General features: G+C 35.8%; 1 protein-coding gene and 1 pseudogene across 1 annotated transcript in view; one reads left to right on the top strand and one right to left on the bottom strand.

Moving 5' to 3' along the window:
* The window catches only part of LOC114005599 (zinc finger protein OZF-like), a 30,486-nt gene extending 18,385 nt beyond the window's left edge, over positions 1-12,101 (bottom strand). Inside the window, exon 1 of the mRNA XM_027767246.1 lies at positions 11,942-12,101. Within this exon, the coding sequence (XP_027623047.1) occupies positions 11,942-12,101 (160 nt within the window). The remainder of the gene's footprint in view (positions 1-11,941) is intronic.
* LOC102484466 (PC4 and SFRS1-interacting protein-like) lies at positions 12,095-13,235 on the top strand (annotated as a pseudogene).
* The last annotated feature ends 396 nt before the right edge of the window (positions 13,236-13,631 follow it).

The following is a 13,631-nucleotide window of genomic DNA, read 5'->3' as shown; positions in this document are numbered from 1 at the left end:
GGAAGGTGGGACATAGCAGAGGGTGGGGGATGGGGAATCAGGGATGGCAAGACAAAGGGCAAGGTATGCAGGACGTAAGAATTGGAAAATTATTTGCTGAGAACATATATGTGGATGTACTTGATTGAGCCAATGCACAGTGTATTTTGGATGGAAAATTCATTTGTGTGTTGTGATGGTGTAAAGTGAATTAATAAATAAAAAAAAAAATACCCACAATGGTATTGGCACAAAGACAGACAGGTGGACCAAGGGGACATAATAGAGACCCCAGAAATAAACTCCCTGAACCCAAAATACATTATGAAGCTGTGATCATCAAAACACCATGATATTGACCCAAAAGCAGACATGTGGACAATAGGAACCTGTATAAATCCCAGAAATAAATCCCCAAGTGTATAGCCAACTGTTTTCTAACAAAGGGCACTGGTCAATCTAATGGAGAAAAGAAAACCTCTTTACCAAATGGGTCTGGAAAAATTGGGTATCCACCTGTAGAAAGATAAATCTGGACCCCTATCTCTCACAATGAATGAAAATCATCTCAAAATTGATCAAAGATCTAAACCTGAGACCTCAAACTATAAAACTTCTGGTGAGTAATGCAGGGGAAACCATGAAGACATTGGCATAGGTAAGAACTTATTCATAAGATCCCAAAGCACAGGCCATAACCTCAAAAATAAACATGTGAGAACATGTAATTTCAAAAGCCTCTGCACAGCAAAATAAAGAATTAGCATGAACTGAGAAGTGGGAAAATAGATTTGCAAAGTATGCCTTGAAGTGGGAAAATATATTTGCAAAGTATGCTTCAGATAGGGGTCTAATAAGTAGAACATACATAGCTCTCAAGCAGTGCACTTGAAAAAAAAAAAAAAAAAGAAAGAAAGAAAGAAAAAGATCAGCCCCATTAAAAGATGGGCAAATGAGCAACAGATAACTCTCTGAAGATGATAGAAGATATAAAAAGTCAAAAAAACATGAAAAATGCTCAACCTCCCTTCTCACAAGGGAGATACGAATCAAAACTATAATGAGATATCACCTAACACTAGTCAGAATGGCTAAGATTAAGAAAATAAACAATGACAAGTGCTGATGAGGTTGTGGTGAAAAGGAAACTCTCCTACACTGTTGATGGGAATGTAAATTAGCTTAGTCACTATAGAGAACAATATGGAGGATCCTCAAAATCCCACAAATAAAACTACCATATGATTCAACAATTCCACTCTTGGGTACCTACCCAAACTTGAGGAATAGAGTCAATCAAAAAAGTACTTACACATCCATGTTTACCATGGCATTATTTACAATTGCTAAGATATAGAACTGACCTAAGCATCCATGAATACATGAATAGATTGAAAAAGTGTGGCACATATATACTATTGAATACTACTGAATCATAAAAAACAAGACCATGGAAGTTGATAGAAAGTGGATAAATATGAAAGATTTACTGCTAAGCAAAACAAATCAGACTATGAAAGAGAGGCATTTTGCCCCTAATCAATAGATACTGAATGTCAATACTCTATGGCAGAAACTGAAATATTGGAAGATATAAAAGCAAGGAGAGGACTTGTGGATACTAGAGACAGTGTGGGAGGGAGATGGAGGAGGGAAAGAAGGGAATCAAGAGGGAAAAGAAAAACATGGGACAAAAAAAGGCAAATTATTTATTGTTGATAATGTGTATGACAATATCTTTAACTGGACTAATATACAGTATATTGTGGCTGGAAAATTTATTTTGCATACTGTAATGATACAGTGATTTTATATAAAAATGAATTAATAGGAAGACCCCAAACTATTAAACTGCTTCTAGAAAACCCTGGGGAAACTCTGGGAGACACTGGGGTAGGAAAAGACTTCTTACATAAGACCCCTAAAGCACAGTCGATATTCCTCAAAATAGACAAGTGGAATTACATCAGACTAAGAAGTTTCTGCATGGCAAAAGACACAGTAATTAGTGTGAATTGACAGCCCTCAGAATGGGAAAATATTTTTGTAAACTATGCATCAGATAAGGGATTGATAACCAGAATACATAGGGAACTAAAGAAGTTGTTTGGAAAAAAAGATGATGAACCCTATTAAAAGATGGGAGAAGGGGTTGAAAAGAACACTCACTAAAGATGACATACGAATAGCCAGAAGGCATATGAAAAAAATGCTCAACATCCCTCATTGTATGGGAAATGCAGATCAAAACAACAATGAAATACCACCTAACCCCAGTCAGAATGGCTAAGATTAAAAAAACAAAAAATGATAAGTGTTGGTGGTGGTGTGGTGAAAGAGGAACTCTCTTACACTGCTGGTGGGAATGTAAATTAGTCCAACCACTGTGGAGAACAATTTGGAGATTCCTCAAAAATTTACAAATAAAACTGCCTTATGATCCAGCAATCCCATTTCTTGGCATCTACCCAAAGGACAGATGAATTTCTCATTGGAAAAGTGCTTGCACATCGATGTTTATTGCGGCACTTTTCACGATTGCTAAGACATGGAATCAACCTAAATGCCCCCGCGGATGAATGGATTGAAAAACTGTGGCACATATACTCTATGGAATACTATTCAGCCATTAAGCACAACAAAACCCTGGCTTTTGACAGAAAGTGGAAGAATATGGAAGATTTACTGCTGAGTGAAGCAAGCCAGGCTATGAAGGAGAGACACTGTACGTCCCCACTTAATATATACCGAATGTCCGCACTCTATAACTGAAACTGACAGGCTAAGGGATGTACAAACAGAAGAGGTGAATGTGAATGCCGGATGTGGGGTGTGTGGAGGAGAGGGGCCTGGAGAAGAACATTTGGAGGAGGTATACGAAGACAGCATTGTTGAGACAGGGAGGTAATGTTGCTATATTTTGATCAATTAGACCGGGGAGAAATGTTCATATATTGAAATGATCATGTTGTAAGCTAAATAATGTAATTGAATGTATTAAAAATGTAAATAAAAAATGAATTAATAGAAACAAATAAATAATACAGGTGATATCAAAGAGTGTCAAGGTCTTGACTTTCAAGGTTTTTATTTGATATAGAGAAGAAATATGACAATTCTAGTTAATTGACAGTAGATCAGAATCCCTTACATGCAGGCATGTTCCTTTACAAAAAGGCTTTATTTTTCAGTTTCCTCTGCAATTCTATATAAAGATGATAAATCAGTTTTTACTTGTTGTATTAATAAAATATAATTTGGATATCTTGAATTTATGGTTTTGTGGTTTAGCTGGGTAAACTCTTTGCAACAAGTAACTTTTGGGTGACTTACCTAGGTAAACAATTTTGGTAACAGATACCTTATGTATAAAATGTAAAAACATATTAAAAAATGTGGCACATAGACACAATGGAATACTACTCAGGGATAAAGAATAAAGAGATCTGTTCATTGAATGCAAAGTAAATAAATGAAGAAGATTTAATGGTAAATTAAATAAGCCAAACAACGGAAAAAAGTATGTTCCAAGTGAATAGATGAACTATGCAGCAGACACCAAAATATTTAGATATAGATTTAGAGAGGGCAACTGTAGATACCAAAGACAATGTGGCAGTGAGGAGGTGGGATCTATTCAAAAGAAATCATTTAAGAGAAATGAATGAAAATGTATGTATACAAACAAATGTGTTTGGCACAATATACCACAAGGAATAGAAACAGATGCTGACAATCTTAAGTGTGTGTGTGTGTGTGTGTGTGTGTATGTATGTGTGTGTATATATGTAAGTATGTATATGTATGTATATATACCCACAAAACTAGTTGAACAAAATTTGAAGGTGCTCACATAAAGTAATGTTCTCTGATGAACATGGCAATAGCACAGATTTGATTACTACACACTGCATGAATACTTTGAAAACCCATATTGTATCTCACGATGGTGTACAATAAAACATAAATTAAAAATTTCAAACCAGAAATAATGAAAAGATCAGTATACAAAACTCAAACTTCTGAAGCCATACAAGTAAAAATCAATAAATTTAAATACATATATTTGAAAACAAAATCAGCTACAGACATGCAGTGGTAACACACATGTAATGCTCAGGTCCCATGGAAAGTTCTTGGGTTCACTTCCCAATGTGTCCCTAAACACACTAGGAATCTGCTTGCCTATGACCTTGATTGGCTAAACTGCAGCATGAATACACACTGAAGTGCCTATTTTATTACTCTAGTGTCCTTCATGGAAGAAATCTGTATGTAACCACACCTCTAGTCTATATATATCAAAACACCTTCTTATGACAAAAATAAAAATTGAAAACAAATTCAAAAGTAAAACAGCAAGTCACAGCACAAACATTTATTTTCTCAATAAGAATTACTACATATTTGTAAGAAAAGATCTAAAAGAATCAGTATCCCTATAGAAAAATGAAGAAATAACGCTTCCTATGCTCCAAAATCTTTATTCCCCTTTAGCTAAAGATAAAAAGTCCCACCAGAGAAAGAGGCTGCATTACTACTAAATCTCAACTGAAAGCACGCCATGTTGTAAGTTGTCATGCATGGGGCAAAATTAAAGGGTATCCTATAAATGTAATTGAACACCTCAGTGAATAGCTGAGTCAAAAAACTATCTTTAAAAAGGCTGATCATTTTTCAATCTGATGAAAATAATGTCTTTAAAAAGGCTGATCATTTTTCAATTTGATGAAAATGATAAAGCCAAAACTCTCAGTCTATATGTCAAAAGCTGTATATTCTAATGAATAAATAGATCTCCCAGAAAACATTCAGCCAGTTGAAGTTCCAGAAGATTATCTCTTAGCCTTTGGAATTGCTAACCTGGCAAGAATATTTTTGCCTACACTATGGCTATGGGTTATATGGATAGTCCATGCTTACAATGTAATTTATGAGTGTAGATATCAAATCATGTGGTTAAAGATGAATGTGTGGCTGCATGGTAAAGTGAAAAAAATCACATGGGTGGACAAGCATGTCTATGTAGACAAACCCCAAACTCTGAACAATAGCTTGGATGAGATTTTCATGTTTGCAGTGTCCTGTGAGTGCTGTCATCCATTACTGTTGGGAGAAATAGGCAATATCAACACAATTCTACTGAAAGAAAACAATTGGAAACTTGAGCAAATGACCCATAGAACCCTGTGCATCTTGTCCCCTGGCTGATTTTACTGGTTTCTTGCATAGTAATATATCATAGCAGTGAGTATAAAAACCTTCCTAGGTTCATACTTGCCTCTAGAAATTATAAGGTCTAAGGTGATTTGGGGGATCATATCATCTTAACTTGCATACATACAGTTGGTATCATAAAAGTCATGGTCTTAAAACATAGCCAAACTCATACAGCAAAAGACAATAGAAAGACAACTACAGGAAGGCATATGATATCCAAACTGTCACAAACTAGAAAGCGTTGTAATAGATAAAGATCTGGTAAGATACAAACAAGAATATTGGAAATAAAAAATAAGTGAGGACCCACATAAATTGCTCTTCTTTTCAAACTTTTTAAAAAAAGACATTGGTTAGGGCCAGCAGGTAGTGAGGTGGTAAAGGTGTTGGAGTCCCACATGGCTCACAACAGTTTGAGGCACAAACTAGTGGCTTGCTTTCTCACTCCCCCCACCATGAGTGTGAGTTCCCTAGAGCAAAATAAAATGATTATAAATAAAATTAAATAAATAATTCTTTTTTGAAAAAAGGCAGTGTCCATTAGAAGCAACATATGGCTATTGACTATGTGGACAACCCATGCTTACAATGTAATTTATGATTATAGGTCTTGAGTCATGTGGTTAAACCTGAGTGTGTGGATGTATAGGAAAGTGAAAGAAGTCACATGTTGGGATTATAATATGTACAATATAAAATGCATGATGACATGGTAGAGAAACTAAGAAAAGTGTAACTACAATATTATAGAGTTCTTATACACAAACTGCTGTAATGTAAGTGTTTGAAGGTAAATTAAAAGTCAAATGTAAATATTGTGAACCACAAAATAACCATTTTAAAAATATTATACTTAAGGTAACAAAAAGTTTATGGACCATATATAAACAGGAAGCACATTAAATCTATCATGTAGGCATTACTTCACCATTACTTAACTTGTATATAAGTGTCTTTAATGGCAGACAGACTACATTCATGTAGTAAAAAAATGCTAGACTTAGAAAATTTGAAATAGTTCAGGGTAGAGAAAATAAAGCTACAATACACACAGAATGAATTAATTAATAGAAAAAAGATATTATCATATGAACACTTAAAAATAATAAGGTACATGAAATAATGACAAAGGGTTTAGACAAAAAAACATTTTTGAAAAATAAATACACATGTACACATATAAATATACATATACACACACGTGTGTGTGGGTGTTTCTCTGTTTATGTGTGTATGACTTAAAAACGTAGAAAGGCAGTGGAGAATAGTTAAAAGAAGGCAGAAGTAAATTTAGAGAATTGTTAAAGGACAAATTTTGTAAATTTTTGTCATTTTACCACAGGGAACTCTCCAGTTTACATACAGATCAAGAAAGTAAAAGCTAGGACCAGCAGGTGGCGTGGTGGTTAAGGTGCCAGACACTCCCACATGGCTGACCAGGGTTCAAGTACTGAATCTGGTGGCTTGCTTTCTCACTTCCTCTCTCTCCCTCTCACTCTCACCCTCTGTCTCTCTCTGGTCAAATTAAGAAATAAATGAAAGAATAAATAAAATAAAGAATTATTTTAAAAAATGAAAGTAAAAGCTACACCTTTACTGGCTCAGGTTATCAAAAACTAACATTCAGGGCTGAACAGAGAACCAGAAATTTGGAAAGAAGGTCATAAGTCCTAGAAAAGGGGAAGCCAAAGAATATTATCTTCAGGGTTTGCATATCAAACTCATTAAAATTGCTGCTGAACTACTAAAATACACATATACAGAACTCAGAGGTACCTACAAAATAGCAGGTATTTAGAAACTGAAAGAAAAGAAGAATCAGCTCCTCATATAGAATCTAGAACTTGAATCTAGCCAGTTAATCAACGTGTAGAATAAAAATTAATCTTTTGAGATATGTAACAGTATACACAAGTTTCATGATGTATAATTTACAATGTCCAGGGTAGAATTTAAAATTCATATTCAGTAAAATAAAAGCAAAATGTGACCCATATTTCAGAAGTAAAATTACTCAAATAATACAGACATTTCAAGTAGCAGACAAGAAAGTTAAACTATGCACAAAGAAATTTTTTTTGAGAGAGATTTTTGCTATAGGGCATGTGTGCTCACCAGAAAGACAGAGAGAAACAGAGAGACAGAAAGCGAGAAATCACCCCCCGCGGGGATGGTCATGCCGCAATCCCTTCTCCTCCATCCTCCTCTCAGGATCTTGGGCACCCATGCACACGTGCCCGGCATGAGTTAAAGCCACCGGGACTAGGATGCAAACCACGGTCGACTACATGTGAATCCAGCGACATAGCCATTACGCTAACTGCTGGTCCCTGCAGAAAGAAATTTATGGACTTAAAGGAGATATAGAAATGTTACAAATGAGGACTGTTGGTAGGAAAATATATTTTTAAAAAAGGGTTTTCAGAAACTTTCCAGAATGCGTGTTGAGAATTAGAGGAGTGATGGCTGTCTGAGCTGTCAAAAGCTAAGTGCTCCTACACTAGCTTCTGCCCACTCACTGGCAGTAGGAAGGGGTCAAAGAAATCACTTACTATGATGTATTAGGGGCCAAACCCAATGCCACCCAGGAAGAATAGAAAAAGACTTATTGGACGCTGGTTATGGGAGTGTTCTCTCTTTTCCTCCTCTCTGTCTCTAGTGAGTGAGCATTCTTTTAAGCAGAAAATAATTACATAAAACAAAGACATTTGGGAATTAAAAAGTTAAAATAACTCATCGCCAGGAGATCTACATTTAAAAAAAAGCAACTTCTCCATGATTAAGGAAACTAAAACCGGAGACTGATATAAATGTACAAAAAGATTTAAGGAACTCCAAAAGTAGCACATATCTATGTAAGCAAAATATAGGACCATATCTCATGATGGAAACCAATCCAACAACATTCTAAAAGTATCATACATTATCACCAGATAGGATTTATTCCTGAAATACAAGGATGATTCAGTATGCATAAAACAGCAAATGTAATAGATTCCATTAAGAGAAGAAATGAGAAAAACCATATGATCACATTAATTGACACATAATAAGCATTTGATAAAATATAATGGTCCTTTATGGTTAAGAATCAACAAAATAGGCATAAAAAGTACATTTCATAACCAAATAAATGCCATATTTGACATCCCTGCAGCTAACATAATACTGAATGAGAAAAAGTGGAAACTTTTTCAACTTCAAACTAGAACAAGACAGAGATGTCCATTTTCTTCTCTCCCATTCAACATAGATACTGGAAGTACTAGCTAATACAGTCAGATGAAAGAACAAAATAAAAGGCATATAAATTGGAGAAGAAAAAATTAAATTGTCCCTATTTGTGGCTGACTTGATTATATAATGGTTCATTAGAAAAGTCATGATGCATTTTTCTACATTTTCTTTACAACCCAATATATAAGAAAACCTAAAGAATCCACCAAATAACTCTTAGATAAAATAAACAAATGCAGTAAAGTTGCAGGCCACAAATCCAGCATTGAAAAATCTACAGTAGGCTCTCCCCATTGCACAGGGCTTAAATACTAGGTGTAGGGAGCCAGATCCTACATAATCACCTGTGGTTTGAGTTCAAGGTCCTGTGGGCTTGGGAAACATGTTGAGTATGTGTATGTGTGCATGTGTCCAAAATCCTGATGGGAAGGCGAATTGGAGGAAAGGGATTGTAACATCCATGAGGAACCTGGCTTTGTCAGTTTAGTCCAGAGTATACTGCCCAAGTAGGTTTATAGCCTATAATGGCATTTTATGGTTCATTTTGGGGTGCTTTCTCTCCCTTCCTGAATCTCCATCTCTCTATCCCTCTCTCTAGCAAGTACACAAGCCCTTGGGTAATTAAAAATATCTGTAGTGTTTTTCTACACTATGAATAAAATGAGAAAAAAATGAAGAAGGCAACCCCATTAACAATAACTATAAAAACTATTTGGAAGAAACCTCACCAAGAAAGTCAAAGACCTCTATGAAAAAAATTATAAAAGCTTAACAAGTTACTTGAAAAATATGCAAAAACAGGGAAGACAGTCCTTTTCATAAATTTGAAGAATCAATATAGGTGCAGTGCTAATACTACACAACAGTAATCTACAAATTCATTGAAATTTCTACAAAAAGACCAGCAATGTTCTACATAGAAATAATTATAAAATTTATGCAGAATCACAAAAGACACATATAATCTGACCAATATTGTACAAAAGGAATAATGTTGGAAGCATCTTAGTCCTGACTTCAAAATATATTGTAAATCCATAATCGCCCAAATGGCATGGTACTGGCAAAAACACAGACATACAGGCCAAATGAATAGAATAAACAAACAAACAAAAAAACTTAACATACAGCCAACTGATTTTGACAAAGGCACAGATCAAACCTGTGGAAAAAAAAAATTCAATAAATGCTTCTGGGAGAACTCAATATCCACCAACATTCAAGTAGAACCAGATCATCTCTTACCAGTTACATTTAACTCAAAATGGGTTAAAGCCTTTAATATAATGGCCAAATTTATAAACCTGCTAAGGAAAATGTAGGAGAACAACATGTTGTAGTGGGCAAAGACTACTTAAATAAGACCCATGAGGCATGGACAAAAACCACCAAAAATAGAGAAACTTGATTATGTAAGATAAAATATTTCTGAACAGCAAAGAAAATAAAAAACAGAATAGAGACACAATGACACTGTAATATAAAAAATCATAATCCAGCAGTGGTGGCTAAGTTGTGGATTCCCACATAACTGACTGTGGTTCAAGTCCTGGACCAGGTGGCTCAAAAATGACAACAAATAAATAGATAAGTAAAAACAATTATTAAAAACAAATACTGCATTTCACAAAGGTGTACAATGATTACTTGTAAACCAGGAATTATTTCAAAATAAAAACTATGTATAATTATATTTATTTATATTTATCTTTATATGTATACATATTCACTGATCATAATTGTATGTGTACTTACATGCAACTGTCAGTACAGTGGGTTTATTTACACCGGCATTACCACAAACACATGGGTAATGGGTTACTCTACAAGGTTATGACAGCTACAACCATGCTAGGTTACAGAAATTCTGGGGCCTCATTATAATCTTCTTGGACCATGTTACTACATACAGCCCATCACTGAAATGCTGCTATGCAGTGCATTACTATATTGGTCAAGAAATATAACTTTGAACAGTCTATGGCATAATCAGTACATACATACTAGCTGAGAGAAATTTATGGAGAGTTCTTAAGGAACCTGTAGTAGATTCCTGCCACACATTCCAGGTTTAAACTAGGCATCAAGTGAGTACTTGTAAGAGCTGTCTGAGACCATGCTATATTAGCAACTCTAGAAAAAGTTACTGACTGGTTTGTATTTTAGGAATCAGTAATAGTTATAACTGTAGAACACTGAGTGTTCATTTTCAGGTTAGTTTTGAAACACTATGCTCTATGTGAAACCTGCTATCCATTGAGAATTTAGCATGCTCCCCCCCTTAGAGTCAATTCAAACCATGTAATAAATGTGTTTTTCCCATAGTATCAGAAAAATTGAGACCAATTTGTACTCACCTCAGAGGGCTCTAAGGTCTTATAACCTGCCTATTTCACCATGTCAATTTTATCTTGCTTTTTTATGCATTTCTCATGCTGAATTTTATTATTTTTATTCTTCCACTTTAATTTATGAACCCTAATAAAATTCCTAAATACAATGTAAGACAAGTGGGGAGATCAGTAAACAACTTACCGAAAATGGATTCATTTCTTTAAGTCTGGAAAAATACAGCAGTTTCTAAAATTATAGCTGGAAGAGAAGGTGAAGGAAGTAGGTCAGAGAAATGATGTTGCTTATTCCAAGATTCCCCTGTGGGAGAACAGTCACTTACACATGAGAATGGGCTAAAAAGACCTTATTGAATGAGCAATCACAAATTTACTCACTGATAGAAATGAAAGACATATATTAAACTTAGGTTAATAAAATTATGCATTCCCTATTGACTTAGTAAAAATGTTTCTGTGGGGACCAGCAGATGATGTAATGGTTAGTTTGCTGAACTCTCACATTGTCGACCAAGGTTTGAGTCACAAACCCAGTGGCTTAAACTCACGATTGGGAACCTGTTTATGCATATCGAAAATCTAAAGAGGAGAATGGAGAAGAAATTGCGACATGGCAATTCATCCCCAGGAGGGTGGTGACTTGACATTTTCTCTCTCTCTGTCTCTCTGGTGAGCACACGTACTTTACAGCAAAAATTTCTAAAAAAAAATAAAAAACAACTCACACTGGGGATCAGCAGATGACATACATAATGGTTACATTACCGGACTCCCATGTAGTCAATCACAGTTCAAGTTCTAGATTCAATGACTTAAAACTTATGCCAAGCACATATGTGTATGTGTCCAAAATCCCGAAAGGAAACTGGAGAAGGGATTGCAGTGTGGCCATTTCCCTCTGTCTTTCTATTTCTCTGGTGTACACGCATGCCCTATAGCAAAAATCTCTCAAAAACAAACAAACACACTCAGAGCATGTGTGCACATGACCAAAACTACAAGAGAAGAATGAAGAAGATGGAATTGCACATGGCCATCCCCACTGGGTGCTATTTTTCACTTTCTGTCTTTTTGTTTCTCTCTGACTCTCCATCAAGTGCACATGCCCTATTGCAAACATTTCTTTTTCAAAAAAAGTTACTGCGGGTTTTAACCGCCCTCCTTGCACTCCCTCGCAGGCACATCGGGACACCCCGAGGCATCCTCCCTCGCCTCTGGCCAAGAGCTCGGCACGTGGTCGTGCTTGGCATCCCTTTGCCTCCCACACCGCCTCCCCTCCTGGGCTTTGGACCCCCAGCGTTGCCCTTTAAACATGACTCGCGATTTCAAACCTGGAGACCTCATCTTCGCCAAGATGAAAGGTTATCCTCATTGGCCAGCTCGAGTGGATGAAGTTCCTGATGGAGCTATAAAGCCACCCACAAACAAACTACCCATTTTCTTCTTTGGAACTCATGAGACTGTTTTTTAAGGACCAAAGGATATATTTCCTCACTCAGAAAATAAGGAAAAATATGGCAAACCAAATAAACAAAAGGGTTTTAATGAAGGTTTATGGGAGATAGATAACAATCCAAAAGTGAATTTTCAAGTCAACAGGCATCAACTAAACAGTCAAACACTTCATCTGATGTTGAAATGGAAGAAAAAGAAACTAGTGCTTCAAAGGAAGATACTGATCATGAAGAAAAAACAAGCAATGAAGATGTGACTAAGGCAATTGACATAACCATTCCCAAAGCTGCCAGAAGAGGGAGGAAGAGAAAGGCAGAAAAACAAGTAGAAATCGAGGAGGCAGGAGTAGTGACAACAGCAACAGCATCTGTTAATCTAAAAGTGAGTCCTAAAAGAGGACGACCTGCAGCTACAGAAGTCAAGATTCCAAAGCCAAGAGGCAGACCCAAAATGGTAAAGCAGCCCTGTCCTTCAGAGACTGACATGGTTACTGAAGAAGACAAAATTAAGAAAAAGGGGCAAGAGGAAAAACAACCTAAAAAGCAGCTTAAAAAGGATGAAGAGGGCCAGAAGGAAGAAGATAAACCAAGAAAAGAGCCGGACAAAAAAGAAGGGAAGAAAGAAGTTGAATCTAAAAGGAAAAATTTAGCTAAAACGGGGGTTACATCATCCTCTGATTCTGAAGAAGAAGATGATCAAGAGGGTGAAAAGAAGAGAAAAGGTGGAAGAAACTTTCAGACTGCTCACAGAAGGAATATGCTGAAAGGCCAACATGAGAAAGAAGCAGCAGATCGACAACGCAAGCAAGAGGAACAAATGGAAACTGAGCACCAAACAACATGTAATCTACAGTAATAAAAAATATATCTCATTTTGGGCTCAAAGCATTAATCCAGTTACTGAAAAGAGAATACAAGTGGAGCAAACAAGAGATGAAGATCTTGAGACAGACTCATTGGACTGAATTTCCCCCTTCCCCCCTTGATGGAAGAATGTTCCAGATTCAAAATTGAGGACTTCATTATTAATGGCATTATTACTGTGTTATGTTTGTTAACAAATTTCATGTAAGGTACACACTCCACACTAAGGTCGGCCATCATTCCTGTTAAGTTTTTTACCAAGCTTAAGATGAAGCTTTGTGTTTGAAAATTATAAGAAGCTCAGATGAAGATGGTGGTTGTACATTATTTCATTAGAATATATAAAAATTCATTTTGTTTTGAAGCTAGGTATTAAACTGGAATAGCTATTACACCCCTGAGAATGGGGCAGTTGTGCCCTTCCCTTGATATTCCTTTGTTGTTTAATTCTTTAGAATCTGTTTTTTTTTTAAATCCTGAGAGATTAAACAGTAGACTTGTTAAGAAAAAAAGAATGAAACTGTAA

This window comes from Tupaia chinensis, unplaced genomic scaffold, assembly GCF_000334495.1.
Source record: "Tupaia chinensis unplaced genomic scaffold, TupChi_1.0 Scaffold144069_1, whole genome shotgun sequence".
In the NCBI taxonomy this organism is placed as follows: Eukaryota; Metazoa; Chordata; class Mammalia; order Scandentia; family Tupaiidae; genus Tupaia; species Tupaia belangeri.
Note: the sequence above shows the minus strand (reverse complement) of the source record. Positions and strands in the feature narration are given on the sequence as shown.